General features: G+C 35.7%; 1 protein-coding gene across 13 annotated transcripts in view; it reads right to left on the bottom strand.

Annotated features, from left to right (window-relative positions):
- Nucleotides 1-13,608: 13,608 nt before the first annotated feature.
- The window catches only part of rbfox1 (RNA binding fox-1 homolog 1), a 257,633-nt gene continuing 252,425 nt past the window's right edge, over nucleotides 13,609-18,816 (bottom strand). For 10 of the 13 annotated variants that reach the window (XM_046865708.1, XM_046865703.1, XM_046865705.1 and 7 more), the window contains 2 exons: nucleotides 15,507-15,582; nucleotides 13,609-14,738 (listed from right to left, as the gene is read on the bottom strand). In XM_046865708.1, the coding sequence (XP_046721664.1) occupies nucleotides 14,616-14,738; nucleotides 15,507-15,582 (199 nt within the window). In that variant the 3' untranslated portion in view covers nucleotides 13,609-14,615. Of the gene's footprint in view, nucleotides 14,739-14,831; nucleotides 14,915-15,506; nucleotides 15,583-18,816 lie in introns of all 13 variants that reach the window. The other 3 variants (XR_006927797.1, XR_006927798.1, XM_046865704.1) reach the window with 1 other exon arrangement.

Here is an 18,816-nt window from a genome sequence, read left to right as displayed (position 1 = left end):
ACAACATAAAACATAACATAACAACATAAAACATAACATAACATAACAACATAACATAACATAACATAACAACATAAAACATAACATAATATAACAACATAAAACATAACATAATATAACAACATAAAACATAACATAACATAATATAAAACATAACATAACATAATATAACATAACAACATAATATAATATAACATAATATAAAATATAATATAACATAACATAACAACATAAAACATAAATATAACATATAATATAACAATATAAAATATAACATATAATATAACATAACATAATAAATATAAAACATAATATAACATAAATATATAACATAATATAATATAATATAATAACATATAAACATAATATAATATAACAACATAAAACATAACATAATATAACATAACAACATATAAACATAATATAACATAATAACATAAAACATAATAATATAATAACATAAAATATAACATAACATAACAACATAAAATATAATATAACATAATATAACAATATAAAACATAATATAATATAACAATATAAACATATAATATAATATAATAAATATAAAATATAATATAATATAACATAACAATATAAAATATAATATAACATAACAACATAAAACATAATATAACATAACAACATATAAACATAATATAACATAATAAATATAAAATATAACATAATATAACAATATAAAATATAATATAATATAATAATATAAAATATAACATAACAACATATAAACATAATATAATATAATAAATATAACATATAATATAACATAAAATATAACATAATAACATAACATATAATATAACATAACATAAAACATAACATAACATAACAACATAAAACATAACATATAATATAACATAACATATATAAATATAATATAACATAACATAAACATAAAACATAACATAACATAACAACATAAAACATAACATAACATAACAACATAACAACATAAAATAACATAACAACATAAAACATAACATAACATAACATAATAACATAAAACATAACATAACATAACAACATAAAATATAACATATAACATAACAACATAAAACATAACATAACATAACAACATAAAACATAACAACATAAAACATAATATAATATAACAATATAAAATATAATATAATAACATAAAACATAACATAACATAACAACATAAAACATAACATAACAACATAAAACATAATAACATAACATAACATAACAACATAAAACATATAATATAACAACATAACATAAAACATAACATAACATAACATAACATAAAACATAACATAACAACATAAAACATAAAACATAACATAACAACATAAAACATAACATAACATAACAACATAACAACATAAAACATAACATAACAACATAACATAACATAACATAACATAACAATATAAAATATAATATAATATAACAACATAAAACATAACATAACAACATAACAACATAAAACATAACATAACATAACAACATAAAACATAACATAACATAACAACATAAAACATAACATAACATAACAACATAAAACATAACATAACATAAAACATAACATAACAACATAAAACATAACATAACAATATAAAATATAATATAACATAACATATAAAATATAACATAACAACATAAAACATAACATAACATAACAACATATAACATATAACATATAACATAACATAATAACATATAAACATAACAACATAACAACATATAACATAACATAACAACATAAAACATAACATAACAACATAAAACATAACATAACATAACAACATAAAACATAACATAACAACATAAAACATAACATAACATAACAACATAAAACATAACATAACATAACAACATATAACATAACATAACATAACAACATATAACATAACATAACATAACAACATATAACATAACATAACAACATATAACACAACATAACATATACCTCTACCAAACTGATTTAACAAAATTCTTTAACAAACAGCTCTACCTTAACAAAGTGCTTTATTAAACTGCTCTACCAAACAGCTTTAGCCAAGTGCTCTACCAAACAGAGTTAAAAAAAAAAGTGCTCTACTAAACTGCTCTACCAAACAAACTTAACAAAATGCTCTACTAAACTGCTCTACCAAACAAACTTAACAAAATGCTCTACCAAACAGCTCTACCAAATGGTTTTAACAAAGAGCTCTACCAAACGGCTTTAACAAAGAGCTCACCAAACAGCTCTACCAAACAGCTCTACCAAATGGCTTTAACAAAGAGCTCACCAAACAGCTCTACCAAATGGCTTTAACAAAGAGCTCACCAAACAGCCCTACCAAATGGCTTTAACAAAGAGCTCACCAAACAGCTCTACCAAATGGCTTTAACAAAGAGCTCTACCAAACAGCTCACCAAATGGCTTTAACAAAGAGCTCTACCAAACAGCTCTACCAAACAGCTCACCAAATGGCTTTAACAAAGAGCTCTACCAAACAGCTCTACCAAACAGCTTTAGCCAAGTGCTCTACCAAACAGCTCACCAAATGGCTTTAACAAAGAGCTCTACCAAACAGCTCTACCAAATGGCTTTAACAAAGAGCTCTACCAAACAGCTCTACCAAATGGCTTTAACAAAGAGCTCACCAAACAGCTCTACCAAACAGCTCTACCAAATGGCTTTAACAAAGAGCTCTACCAAACAGCTCTACCAAATGGCTTTAACAAAGAGCTCTACCAAACAGCTCTACCAAACAGCTCACCAAATGGCTTTAACAAAGAGCTCTACCAAACAGCTCTACCAAATGGCTTTAACAAAGAGCTCTACCAAACAGCTCTACCAAATGGCTTTAACAAAGAGCTCTACCAAATGGCTTTAACAAAGAGCTCTACCAAACAGCTCTACCAAATGGCTTTAACAAAGAGCTCTACCAAACAGCTCTACCAAATGGCTTCAACAAAGTGCTCTATTAAACTTCTTTAACAAAATGCTCTACCAAACAGCTCTATGAAACTGCTTTAACAAATTGTCCTACCAAACAGCTTCAACAAAGAGATTTAAGAAAGTTCATTAACAGACATCTTTCTCAAACAGTTGAAGAAGAATGTTAAGGGGTGAAGAATAGTTGAAATATGCTTTAAACAGACTCTGTTACAGAGCTTTATTTAACAAAGTGCCATAGAGAAGAGAATTAGTGAAAGAGTACGAGCTTCATTTAACACTGACACCAGCACAGAGTGAAGAGACTTCACTTACACTTATAAAACATTTTATTATCGCATGATGTGTTTCAGTCATAATGCATTCAGGATATAAAAGACATCTATTAGCCGGATATAAATTTGCTCACACACATAATCCTGTACAGATTCACTACTAACAGATGGTTTGACCATTTACTCCACATCTGATAATGAAAGACATGAATGCCTACAAAATGCTAAAATAATTTTAAAGAAATAATTATAATAAAATAAAAATTCTGATAAAATAATAATTAAAATATTGGATTGCAAAGCCACAGTATGGTTTTATGTCATATCATGTATATTGTAATCTTAATTTTTTTTATTATTATACACACAACAAATGTGTGAAAGTAGATCAAATTTGGTTCTCTTCGTTCTATAGTGTTTTTTCTTTATAACAAACAATTTTAAAAAGAAAAATATAAACCATAAATACCTTCATTATAAATGTAAATATTTGCAGCATTTTCTTTTTTATGTAACGCTTATGTATTGCAGGTTGGTTGTATACAGTTCGGGCGCCATCTTGTGGTTGCATGCAATACAGCACCTAAAAAGCACATACGCTCCTAAATGTTGTAGTAATCTTACCTGGTGATAAGCAGAGCCAACTCTTTTTCACACATCCGAGTGTCAGATCCTGTTACATAAAAATATAAAGATAAAAACGTATATGAGATGTGAAGTATGGATAAGAGGAATGGATCTGTAGTTTAGTGATCAAGTCAGTAAAGAGTAAAGAGTGAAGTCTCCAGTCTCAGCACCTTGAAAGCTGTGAAACTTCAGGCTTGAGTTCACACTGCGTATTCTGAGACTTTAAGAGAAAGGAGAAACAGAGAGGGTGACAAAGGAAGGACTGTTTATCTCTGCTATAATGTGATTGAGAAAATGGGTTGTGTAATTGTATATGAGAAACCAATATTACATGTAACTATAAATGCACAAAAAATCAATGCGTCATGTTAAAATGTAACTGATGTCTGATTGCTGTGGTATAAAAATGAAATAAAATGGTGGGCTAGGAGACCATGACAATGCCCATGTGCAGAAAGCCAGCTTCATGAAGATACGCTTTTCATGGATTGGAGAGGAAGATCTTCTGCTATACCGCTCTAATGGGAGCACTGACTCCTCACCTCACCTACATTACTACCTGACTTTAATAACACCCTTGTAGCTGAATACATTTTCCACAAAATCTAGCAGAACATCTTCCCAGGACACTATAAGGGATATAAACAAAGATACGCCACTTCATCACACCAGTCCTCCCTAAAACGTTTTCCTTACAGCTCTTCTCACACACCAAAGCAATTAGCACTAAAACATTCGTTGATGCAATTAAATGATTCATCAACATTCACTGAAATTGGAATGAGTACAATAAATGGGTGTATATACACAGGCTGAATGAGATGAAGAAGAGAACACATGCTAATACTGAGCTAAACAGCTAGCATCTTTTTTGAAACCGGTTCAAATTTGGCGCTAAAAATGGCGTCCCTTAAAGTGATACACACCCAATTTCTCCGCGTGGAAATAAACACACTGAGTACTTTTGGATGTGAGGATCGTCAGCATTTTGGACCAATTTAGCAAATGAGAAGAAATGAGAAGAATCTGCTGTTCCTGAAGCACACTGACAAAGAACTCTATTCATTCCACAAAACACAGACACTCTGAGGAAAGATCAGTAACAGAAACATCTACTACACAAGTAATACACAACTCTTGCACAATAACCAGGTCTGAAGATATTTATATATAGTTTTAGGCAGATGTGGTTAATGCTGTAAACTGAGAATACTTTCATTAATGTAAGTGTTAATAGTTTCTTCTTTTTTTTTTTAAACTAATCACAGAAACATCTCAAAGTCCATGAGAATGGATTTGGACTTAACGTAAACAGTTTGCTACAGTGGCTTAAAGCTGATGATGTAGGTATAATAAATGAACCCAGATGATGATGGTTCCTTTGATGAGTCTGGTTCTTCTCAAGGTTTCTTCCTGAGAGAGAAACCCTGAGATTCTCCTTCTTTCTTTCCTTTAGTTTGTTTCATTAACAGGTTTTAGGAACATAAACTCATAGGGACAAATACATACATTTATTTGCAATCTAATTATTTCTGTTAACCTGCTTATGAAAAAATGTCCATCGTCAAAAACACTATAAAAATAACGAATGAAATTGAATCTCCACATCAATAATTACACACAGTTTTAAATGGATTCACGTGAAGTGTGTACGTCACAAAGTCACTATTAATGGGTTACTATAGAGCCAATGACAAACTTCTGACCAATCAGTGTTGAGAATTCCACAGCAATTGAGGCATAATTTACAGAATACGAATAATTTTAAATGCATTTCATAGACATTAAAAATACAAAAATAAAATGTGAAAGGTTGTGCTCGTCATTCCCAGCACACGCTCATTCACAAACATGCATGCATTTAAAAACGTTTAGGAAATATACAATGCTACAGAAGCAGAACACACAGCAGATGGTTGTGGTAATGCTGCTGCTGCTCGAGCTGCTGTGAGAGATGAGAATATTTAAGAGATTTATGGAAAAGCATTCCAGTGATGCTCTGGAAAGGCATCGACTACATCAGGCAGTTTGCAAATAAGCGCAGTTGCTTCACTCCTCGTAAATCCTGCACATAATTACACAGTCTGCAGAAAGAAGAAGTGAACGGCTGTGACTGATCCAGAAAATCCACTCATGCCGCAGACAAGGTGGAGCTGATTAAATATTAAAGAGGAGAACAGGGGATGAAGTGATGACAGACTGTAAGAGATACTGTATATCCACATATAAGAAGCAAAAAATACAGTTCTAAATGCTAATTTAACATAATTATTATTATTATATATCCCGAACAATGTAATGTTGCAGAAATGTGATTCCACTTTTCTTTATTTCCCCTCATTCTTCATCAACACATTTTGTGATCATCAGGATACTCGCCTCTAAAGCAGGTTGTCTGTAACACATGCAAATGCGATTTTGAAGTGAACACACAGGATGGAAAATCAGATCTGAGCAATGCTGTAATTAAGTGACACCAAAGTTCCTCGTCTTCCTCTATTTGTAACTGCTGTGTTTTCAAAAGCTAAAAGGACATCGGCTTCAGTGTGACTCTACAATTGTCATAGTCATGAAAATAAAGAAAACTCTTTGAATGAGAAGGTGTGTCCAAACTTTTGGTCTGTACTGTATATATATAGGATGTACATGAATTCAAGTCAAGTCAAGTTTATTTCCATAGCGCTTTTCACAACAGACACTGTCTCAAAGCAGCTTTACAGAAATCAACAGTGAAGGTGAATGATGTGTATTTATCCCTGATGAGCAGCCGTGGCGACTGTGACCAGGAAAAACTCCCTTAGATGTTATGAGGAAGAAACCTTGAGAGGAACCAGACTCAAAAGTGAAACCCATCCTCATTTGGGTGACATCAAGAGTTTGATCATAAATCTTTCAACAATACAGAACACTGGAGAGTGAGAACTAACATGAGCACTGGAGTGTGTGATTATAAGTGATGTTCTTTTTACAGTCTTCTACAGTCTTTATGGTTATAAAACTAGGAGCTACTGAGCAACTCATAAAATAGCTCAACATCTGTGATCATCACAGATCCAACACCAGCTTCTCCATGCCAGAGCCTTTAATACAGATGAACCCCATCAGTGTGTATGTTCTGTTTAACCAGCAGATGGCAGTAGAGCATCAAGAATACAACACCAAAAAAATACAACTATAAAACTTTTTCTTTTTTTTTTTTCGGACTCTAAGATTAACAGAGATCTTAAAATCTACTGCACCTGAATATATCTTTAATATATGATTATGATGTTGTGCACATTTATATAATCTGTCACATAAACCATTTAATCTGATGTGTAAACTTGCTGATCTGATTTTATCAGTGGTTTATGATGATGTCATTCGCTTATAATTTACTAAATCGTGGACGGATGTTATATAATTGTAATACATTTGTTTCTCCTTAGAAAATAATGAATGTAAATTAATCACTTCACAGTGAAAAATCCTATGCAGCACACATCTGGACATTATAAATGGTCAGTGGCAGAGAAGTGATCAAAGATCAGCTGTGCTTCAATGCCTCTTCAGTGACTAAAATACTGTTTGGAATTTGCTCATTCCCTCAATTTACCCAATTTTCTGCTCTGATGAACCTAAAATTGAATGATTTGGTCTTGGAACAAAGTGTAGATTTGGAAAGAAGGCCAAGACTGCTTCAGTACACCATCCACACCATGAAGCATGAGGGTGGTAGCATCATCATGATGAACATTAAGGTCCATTTGCATGCTTCTCTATGCTCATGACTGAGTTTTGGTGGACAGCCTATTTTTAGCAATAATGGGTTTAATGTTGCTTAGGAAGATGTTTAAAGTTTGAGATAAATACAGTATTATAACCAAACCTTTATTACACTTTTCCAGAAGCTACTTTAAAATGTCTGTATTTCTCATTGTAGAGAAAATATTTTTTAATATAATGACTACAATATTATTTAAAGCAAGAAAAAAAGTTCTCACGTGAGTAATTTCTTTGCAGGTCTGATGTCTCCAGCGTGTGGATGCGATTCCTCAGGCTCATTTAATTTTGTTATAGCCCACTCTAATGAAATAAACATGGTATCACATTAACGAGAAAACGGTCCGTTTCTTATTGCTTTTTAAAACAGTTAAAAAAAGGAAAAGATTTATTGCACAGTATCTCAAGATCTCAATATTTTCCCGCTTGTATTCGCTCACAATGCTTCCAGCATCTCCTCCATTTCCCAGTAAAACGTGTCGCCCGTCCCACGTCAGCGCCGATGATGTGTGCGGTTTTACTCACTGGAGAAGCTGCAGACACTGGGCTTTTAAATGGACATGTCTGTAATGGAAACTAATGATGGCAGTCATTACAGCACTAGTCATAGCTTTAACAGGAAGTGATCAGTCAGTGTAGACGTGCCCTTTACACTCCGGCCCAATTAGACTTTCCCTTTCACCCGACACTTTCTTACTAACCGTCTCCTGCAAGTTCCTTACGCACAGCCATCAGTTCAGCTTAAGTGATGAGCCGAGAAACTTCTGTGAGATTAAAGCGCCCACTCTGGAAAAAATGTGAAGTCGAACTCAGATTCGAATTTTTTTATATGTGCCAGCTTCATGAAGATCTGCTTTACATGAGTAAGTGTGGAAGATCTCCTGCTATAGAGCTCCAACCCTCTTTGGAATGATTTGGATCGTTGACTGCACCCCAGGCCTCCTCACCTTCTCACCGACACCAGGACCTGACTTTACTGCACCCTTGTGGATGAATGAATCCCACACAAATCTTCACAAGCACACTCCAAACTCCATCATCAACTTCAGGTCAGGTGTACAACTGCACATTCATACACGTTACCTCATCAACCAATCACGTCGCAGCAGCACACTGCTTAAAATCACGCATATGCAAGTCAGGAGCTTCAGGCAATGTTCACGTCACACAGCAGAAGAAAGAAGAAGCATGATCTCTGTGGTGTTAAGCGTGACATGGCTCTGGTGCTGATGTTCTTCTGGGATGCTCGTACAGAACAGTCTCTGGGGTTCAGCTTACATTCAGGATTACGCCTAAAACTAGAAGTATAACAAAATTCTAACTAATATAAATTGGAGTCAGTAGTTCAGCTCAATTCTCAATGAGCTCAATGTTTGATAAAAAACCTATTATTCCACATCGGGTGCTCGGCCTTATTTGTCCAAAAAACACTGAATCTCTGAATGCAACACGTATCTGACATATTGGTTGAGAAAGCTTCAGATTGACTGCAACAAAATTGATTTTTCGGCGATGGATGGCCATGTTCGGTCCCTCGGTCAGACGAAAATGGCGCCTCTGAGTGTGGATTCCACTGGGCCCTCATTACTGCTGAAGGTCGAAACCCAAACAAGGATCTAGAGAACGTGGCGTCGTGTGACTCCTGCTCATTTGCTGAACTGAGGCCTGGATGAGTCATGCAGCGGCTCGGCAAAGGCCATGCAGGAGAAATGATCGTGTGCTCATAGGGAATGTTTATATCACCATAATTGCTTCACTGTAGACCTTTATATTGTTATCACAATATTGTATTAAAAATGAGCAGCTTTGGCTTCATGGTACACAAACAGGCAATACATCATGCATTTAATCGTTCCCATTACTTTCCAAAAAAACCCAAAAAACAACGGTAATACTTATACAGGTGTATGCAAAGACCTTCTTGATTTATGAAGTGAAAACAAAACCTCTGCAGCAAACTTACAAAAAATTCCTTTATCCCTATTTGAAAATGCAGCCATTCTTTATATTTGATAAAAGTATAAAATATATATATATATATATATATATATATATATATATATATATATATATATATATATATATAATATATAAAGAATGTTAAAAAAAAGCTGTGTTTATTTAAAAAATCAACAAAATATGTCCTCAGACATATGGTATAAAGTCCCAGTAACGAAAAAGTGTTTAAATGATGTCTTTGGTGCTTCATGAGACACATGTATATTAATTGTGTTAATATGCAACACTATGTAAAAGGCACAAACACAAGAAAAAACATGGAGATGAACGCTTAATGGTTTGGGGTTGTTTTGAAGCAGGGAAGGTTGGAGACTTATTCCGGAAATTGAAAGCAACCAACATGGCAACCATTCCATATTTCAACATCATGCAATCCGGTCTGGACTGCGGCTCATTTGAACCGACTTCACTGTACAACAAGACGGTGAGCCGAAGCGACCAATAAGACCAAGCTCTGTAAGTGTTGTTTAGAGAGCAAACAGTGGGCTGCAGTGATGTCTATTATAGAATGGCCTGCCCAGTCACTGCACCTAAATCTTACTGAACTGCTCTGGGATGAACCGGATCGCAAAAAAGAGACATGGCAATGTGTTTTAATTGAACGTTTGGTGTTTCAGTATAGTGACAGCACTTTTGATTCATTTTTTTTCTAATAACTGTAAATGTTGAGAATGGGAACAACACACTGGTCTGCACCTGCACTAACGTACTGCATACTGAAAAAACTAAACAAAAAACATAGATTTTAATGAATTTAAACACACTGGTCTGATCTAATCACCATTTACATCCTCCTCAGCATTATATCACTTACCATCTTTTAGACCTTCTGCTCACACTATTTTATTTTGACATAATGAATAAATTACTCTGGATTCAAAACCTTTGGCGAATTGACCTATATATATATATTCATTTTTTTTACTCCTTGGCAGTCAGCAGATCAGCAAATGAGCCCTGCTTTCTTTCCTCTCTCGGCTGACGAAATGGTCGCAAAAGCATGAACAGCTCTTGGAAAATTAAACGTTTTTAGAGGTTTAATAAACGCGAGGGCTGGTGGCACGCCTGATTTGTAAGACTGCAGAGCGCTGAAGGGAGGAGGAAGAGGAGAAAAGGAGAGGGGGGCAGCGGCGGCTAGCTGAGGGCGAGGAAAGCAACCATTCACACACCGGCTGCAATTTGCATGATAATCAATCCAGGCCCATTCAGTGACTCAAACAGAGCAAAGAGACCCAAATTACTTCATTTAATACTTGATTTAATTCAGAAACATGTATCATATTATTACTGACAGGAGCTGTGGGGAGCGAGAGCGCCAGGGTGAGGGCGCGTTAAAGGACTGCAGGAGAAAACAGAAAAGACAGCCAAGGAAGCGAATTAAAGAAACTCCTAAGCTCGTCTCCCTGAGGAACCCCATCTTGAGAGAAAAGCACTTTTTTTCCCTCCTCATATAATGGAATTAATATCCAAATTTAAATTACGCTCCCCGACACGTGACCCGAGATGCGTTAATTATTGATCACCCATTTCTGTGAAGATGAGTTGTAATTACCTAGCATAATGTGACTCCTTCATCACGTTTAAACATTTATATTGCTTATCTTGCCACGTATCCGCTGGCTAAGTTTTTCTAATTACGCCGATCGAGTTGGGAACGGGAGGCAATTCGTCTCGGCCTCAATTAGAACTATCTGCAGTGCGCACAATTTATGAAGTTCCAGCACACCTTGATGAGATGCAGCCCCCATAATAGACCTTTCTAGATTTACATTGGTGAGGAGAAGAAGAACTTCACAAAAACAACTTCTTTCCCGGATATGATCCTCATCTGAAATACACACAAATCTTTAGTTTGTTTTGATTTTTTTTACATATCATTCTTTATTTTTCTTTTCTTTTACAATATCTTCCTTTTCCTCATTTTTTAAATTGATCTTTTCCTTTACATTTGACCACTTCCTTTTCTTTTTCATTTACAATTTTATGCTTTTTTTTTGTTTGACTTTCTCCACCTCTATCTTTCTTCTTTTCTTTTCTATTTATTATTCATTTCAGTTCTCCTTGCTTTTTCTCCCCATTCCTTTTCGCTCATTTGTTCCTTTGTGGTTTTTTCTGTCTATCATCGTCCACATTTTCTAATTTCGATCTTTATTATCTTCCTGCAGTCTTTCCCTTTTCCTCCCAAATCCTTTCAGTTTACTATCTCTAAGCTGCTAGAGGCTCTAGATGCTAGGAGGAGAATGCTCCACTCTTATTTCCATGATAAACACGTCACATTTCCATATCTAACCTTTATGCTGAACATCCTGTATATGTCCCAATGTCTTTTCATGTCTTCTTCTTCATTTATTTTCTGTCCTTTTGTAGCTTAATGAGGAAAATAAACCCCTAGTGTTGGTAAAAAATAAATCACCTCCTACTCATCACCTGATTGTTTTTTCCATATATATATATATATATATATATATATATATATATATATATATATATATATATATATATATATATATATAAGCTCACGCATTTAACCTCAACGATGGCTGGAGCCCCGTTTCATAGCCTTTGTGTGCCGGAAGCCTAGAAGAAGCTGTGCTTTTATCAGATTGCATCCTTCTTTCTCGCCTCTGCATCGCTCTCCCCTCTGGGGGAAAAAAAAACCTGAGGGATGAGTGCATCGCTTCTGGAGGCATCAATTTTACCCAAGCTCCTTGTGCCTTTTAAATGCAATTTAGCTCGGTCAGAATTGAATCAGGGGGAAAAAAACGTACTCCATCACAGAGAAACACGATCCACACGCTATAGTACTTTATGAGTGGAAAGGAAAAAAAAGAAGAAGAAGTTGAGGAAGAAGAAGAAGAAGAAGAAGAAGAAGAAGGAGCAGGCCAACGACGAGTTCTCCTTATCTTGAGAAACTTTATTGATGGTTACTGTTATGCGGATCATAGAGTGCATGCACATACAATGACAAGGAGAAAAGGCCCGTTTCACAACACCTACTGGAAGCAGAAAAGTATAGCAGAGTTACAGCAGTGGAATACGATAAATCTTCTCGCCCCGGGTGTGTGACCACACACACGCGCACACACACACACGCACACACACACACACACACACACACACACACACTCACGAGAGGATATTCGCAGCCGGATAAATTTGAGCTGCTGCCCTATTTTAATTATTTATTTATTTCCATTTTGTTTTTTTTTTATCTACGTATTTTTTTACGTTTTTAAAAAAAGGAGATATGTGACAAACATCTCTAAGTAGATATACTTGTAAACAACAGGAAGGGAAGTTTTTTTTCTTTGTGTAAGCACAGCCAAGTGGAGCACTTGGGTTTCATCGTGTAGCACTTGGAAAAAAAATGACATTGATCCTTAATCGTATTTACATATAGATATCTTTTTTTTCACAAATCCTATAGTTGTCAGGTTTTTTTCTGAAGTGTAAAGGCTGCGTCTCTAGAAAAGAACCTTACAAAGGATGTCACGGTACAAATGATCTCCAAAATAATAAAAAGCTAAATAATAATAATAATAATAATAATATTAGCAAAAAAAAAAAAAACCTCATGGAAAAAAAACAAAGGCAGGTCGCATGTGCAAAATATTACAGACAAAAATATCGTAATCGTATATACAATAGTGTTTGCATTACTTGTGTGAACTGTTGATATAATGTTGATATAAATCTGGAGTATGATTCTCACTTAAAAAAAGAAGAATGAAAAAAAAAAAAAGAAGAGACACGTTCTTTCGAACTACGCTAAAATCTAAAACATTACGTAGCTGTGTGTTTCATAGAAGAGAACATTTTTCCACTGAACAGCTCATATGTAATACACTTGGTTTATTATTTCTAATATTGTAATTATTATTATCATTAATAATAATCGACATAATTATAATTCACCCCTCCCCCGACTTTCATCCGGTACAAATAATTATTACTTTTGAAAAGAAGAAAAAAATAGAAACACCACTACTGTTACTGTACTTTGATCTTTTATTTGTTTTGTTTTATTTTTTCGATATCAAAATCAAATCGATCGGTATAGTGGAAGTGAAAGAAAAAAAAGATAAAAATACAGTAACAGTATATATATATATATTTAGCTGTAAACCAGTAAAGGGTCTAAAACTTCAAACGAGATAAAAGACAAAATGAAATACTGATGTTTTGGAGATTCTTTAAGAGCTGCTATGTAAAACCCATAAAAAATTAAAATAAAGAATCAGACAGGAAAAAAAGAGTAAACTTTGGCTTGAAGTAATGACCGGTATCAGACGGAGGAAATAATCAATGCTTTAGTGGTTTTGCTCCTCCCTGTTGTGTCTTGGTGCCACTCAGGGCGGGGCTTGTTTCCCTCCTGCCCCGTCCTGCTGCTGCTTCCGTGGGTGTCTGGGCCGTTTATCCACCATAAAAAAAACCCCGAGAGAAAAACAAAAACAAAAAAAAAAACAACCAACCAACCATACAAACAAACAAACAAACAAAAAAAAAACTAACAACAAAAAGCAGAAACCCAGTACTACTTTAGTCACTTACAAAATATGATCACCCCGAGGGACTAAATATTTATCATACATAATTCATTTACATAAATGATAAAGCCCTAACAATTTTTTTGTTTTCCTTTAAACATCATGTTTTTTTTTTTTCTTTATCTAGCAGCTCTCTAGATCACCACAGAAACCTCTACAGCCAACGATTCTATGTTTTAGAAATTAAAAACCCACAATATTAAAATACACAGCACAAAATATCTTGAGGTATAAGATGAAAAATATCCATTTTTTTCTGTCCTCTCTCCTCCGCAAGAGGTGCTGAAAAATGATGCACGACTGCATTGTATTGCAATACCCAGGCCTCGGAAAAGTGATTCCCACTGTACCACCCTCGGGAAGAATTCGCGTTGAGTTGAGTTGAGTCGAGTCGAGTTAGGTGTGTGTATTATATTTCCTTTTTCTTTTTTTCTTTTTTTTTTTTTTTTTTTAGTATGGAGCAAAACGGCTGTATCCGCCTCGGTATATACTAGCCTGCAGCGAAGAAAGAACGAGACCAACGTCGTCCGCGTGGCTCCTGGTCTTGGCATCGGTCAGCGGTGCAAAAGCGTTCTGTAAAAAAAAGTGAAATAAAAAAAACGCAGGCGTGCGCACGTTTAACCTCGGCCCCCGTTCGACGGGAAATTTTTTTCCCCTAACGTGTACCTGTACGCAAGACGATCCTCGTGCAGCAAGCAGCACCACACACCCAATGCCAAATGTTTAGCTACATCGAATACAAAGATGAGCTACAAAAAAAACATGAAAGAAAATGGTCATGCACTTCACACATGCATTACTGTCCTGGTGATTAGAGTCATCGCTCCACACAGTGGTATGGAGTTCAATAAAATTTGCTTGGTAATGGAAATCCCAGGATGCTACAGACTAATTCCGGCTCTGTTGATGTCGAGCTCGCTCTTGTTCTCCCTCTCCTCATCTCACCATTCCTTTTTTTTCTTCTTTAGCTCTCACTGCCGCAGCACCACTTAGGTGATGGATTCAATTATCAAAATGACTAATTATTCCATTAAGCCGCGCGCTCGGCTAGGTGATATTCGCAAAATTAGAAATATAATAACTAACACGCACTACACTGCCAAGAAATTAAGACATTCATCACGTTTACCGTGAGGATTAATGTGGCATTTCGGCTGCCGTTAGCACAAAAGACAAATTCAATTAAGTTTAAGCGAGCCGGTGTCAGCTGTACCAAAATCCATGCGATGGAGGGGCGGCGGTGGGGGGGGACACAAAGACACAAACAACAAACAAGAAGAATGCAAAAAAAAAAAAAACCGTACAAAATAGAGAGACGGGAAAAACGAAATGGACACTCACCATGGCACCAACGCTGTATGTGGCTGCTGGAGCAAGTGTGTGGTTGTAGGGGTCGGCAGCATAAACTCGTCCGTAACTGTAAAGACAAAAAGCACGAGCATGTCACATGGGCGCGGGTAGAATACACACACATACACACACACACACACACACACACACACACACACACACACACACACACACACACACGCACACGCACACACAAGTCATACATATGAACAAACCAGGACGAAGCGTGTATTCATACGCAAGCCCACGTGGCGAAGGTGTTAAAGAGTTTTGCAATGATGATCAGATCACAAGAAGGAGGAACCTTAAGGCGTTCTACAGTCATGCTGGAATGCAGGGGAACATCGCTATCCTCAAAACCAAAACAAAACAAGATGTGCCGAGATGGAAAAGAAATAAATATGAATGATGGAGAAAATAAACACATATATACAAAATGAATGGGATTTGTTTACTCCATATGCGTCGACCCATGCAACATGATCATTTCATAAAGAAAAAAATAAAAGGAAAAAAACACAATAAGTGCGTATGCAACAAAGACGAGTGTCTGTCTGTAAATACTGTAGAAAAGTGATTTCAGTTCTTTCAGACAATTGTCTTTGTGGAATCAGGATTTCACTTCCTGTCACAGCAATCAAAAAAACCACACAATACTCATGCACCTCCTCATGCTCTGATGAAGAGGAGTGTGTGTGTGTGTGTGTGTGTGTGTGTATTATCCTGGGGCTCGGTAAGCAAAACAAGGCGCGTTTATCTGCCCGGGTTAAGGACCAGAGAGAGAGCCAATCAGGAGGCAGGGACGACCTGCAAATGAAGTCATTTGCATATTCGCATATCGGATTAAGATTAAGAAGTTAATCCAAATGACTGCAGACGTTGTTATTCGTTTTATTCGTGCTCTGTGTACTAATTTACTTGACCCTGTTTACAGAAGATAATTTTAATGAATATAAACCTGAGAGCGAGGCGAGGGGGCCGGAGGTCACACACACACACACACACACACTCCCAAGCTGAAATGTGCTCTGAGGGCAACAGGCCGGTGGAATTAACCCCGCTTTGGTAATGGAAATGTTGATGAGCTGAGGTTTTAAAAGTTGTATAAATAATATCGCACAAGGGTTCTTCAGAAAGTCAGAGGCTACGGCTAGTGCTTTTATTTCATCAGTTATGGGAAAGATAACAAACTGCATTAATGATGAGTGAAAAAGTGTATCCATTTGAGATCCATCACAAAATGTTCTATTAAACAATATAATCACTGTTGAATTCTTTTTATATCATAATGTAAAGAATAAAACACTCTTATACTGTACTCTTATTAAGAAAATGACCAATCCCAAGGTGATGTCATGAAGCAGTCACTCGCACCGTCACGAGTTTTATTCCTCTTATCTTTCTTATACGACACCAATTTAACCAACAATTACAATTTGCATTAATGAATCATTGACAGCACACTTTTTTAAAAATCTATTAATAGTTACATTAATTGTGGTGGAAGTTCCACGAGACAAGATGGTCCCTTTGATCACTTTCATCAAACAAGCTACACTATATAGCTAAAAGTTTGTGGACACCTGAGCAGGTTGGTATGTGCCTTTTGAACATCCCATTCCACATTTAGTCCCCATTTGCTGTTAGAAAAAACCTTCACTCTTCTTTCCACAGGATTTGATCAAAGTCAGGCACTGATGTGGGTGAGAAAGCGAGGAGGCCTGGGGTGCAGTCAGCGCTCACATTCATCCCAAAGGTGTTCAATAGGAAACCCATATAAAGTATATCTTCATGGACCTGGCTTTGTGCACAGGACCATTGTCATGATAGTAACAGGTTTGGGTCTCCTCATTCATATGAAATGAAAAATGTACAATTTGGGGAAGAAGCACAAATGGCTAGAAAAGTCAGGTGTCCAAATACATGTATCCATATTGTGCATAAATTTGTCACGAATCAGTAATTTAGAGGAAAAAAACACAAAAACCAAAAAAACGTCCTAAAAATGTTGCAAATGATGACGCTGAAACTGGAGACTCCTTCCATAAAACGTCTTACAGAAACCATCGACGATTATACGCTTCCTATCCTACAGTATACTGTTACCATAGAAACAATACAGTATTAAAACACTGATATAAAACTGCGTTTTTTTTTTACCTTCTGACCAATCAGAATTCAACAGTGCTATGGTGAGGAATACACGACAACACAGTATCCATTTTAAATAACTGATGAAATAAAACCAGGTTGGACATTGGACAAATGCGATCATATTAATTTTGTGAGATCTTTATCTCATCGCTTTTCCCATGTGACATTTCAGGTTATTTATTGACGCAGGTTAAAGGTCAAACAGGACCAGGAGCGTGTTTTTGCTAATGAACAACGGCGACTGCGGTACGCTCTACGTTATCGACTACACGCTTCAGGGGGAAATCTGTAGCAGTGGTGTTCTGAACATACTGAGGGTTTTTTAGACGCTGTTAAAATACAATGCTAACCTCGATCCAGAGTGAAGGAGAAACCAGTGTAGCCCAATTCACGCTGGGGGTAAAAGGGGCCGTTCTGGGGTTTTGAGCTTGAACGTTAAACACTGAGCCGTTATGGAAAGCACTTTAACTCACACCGGGGTTGTAGAATTTTTTCTGCATTTGGCTCATGCAGCTATTCGCTCATCCAAATTAGAGATTGCTATTTCGCAAAAATGCTGACGTCGTCAGAATTTGCAGCCGCCGCATATTCATTTCCCCTCGGTTAACAGGAAAGCGGTTTTTGAAGGAAAAAAAAGAAGAAAGAAATCAATGTGTGGATGGATGGAGAGGTCAATTTCCCTTCCAAACACAATGCCTCGAAAAAAGAGAGAAAAAACAAACAACAAAAAAAAGCCAGTCGCAAAACACACACACATGGATGTGTAACCATCCTACAGCCAAGTGTGTGAGATGTAACAAACCAAGCGAGTGAGCTTTAACACAACAAACACACCAAGACCAACCAACACCACCAACACACACACATAAGGAGAAAAATCAGTGGTAAATCAATCACATGAAAAAAAATCCCTACACACAAACACACACGCGTTCATTTCCCTCTTAGGAGGGACGCATGCACCGTTGGAAAGCAGTGGCAATTGGAAAGAAGAAAAAAAGGGGTTGCAATGCCTGCTGGCTGTCCTCATGCAAAATGCTATGGCTACGTCACTCTCTCAAATGAGCATTCAATAAGAAAATAAAAGAAATGAGGGGGAAAAAAAACGAAATCAAATCTACTAATCAAGGAGCGGAAACAGGAGAGA

The sequence above is a fragment of the Silurus meridionalis genome, chromosome 14 (genome assembly GCF_014805685.1).
Source record: "Silurus meridionalis isolate SWU-2019-XX chromosome 14, ASM1480568v1, whole genome shotgun sequence".
Taxonomy (NCBI): domain Eukaryota; kingdom Metazoa; phylum Chordata; class Actinopteri; order Siluriformes; family Siluridae; genus Silurus; species Silurus meridionalis.
The sequence above is the reverse complement of the archived record's forward strand: the minus strand, read 5'-3'. Positions and strand labels throughout refer to the sequence as shown.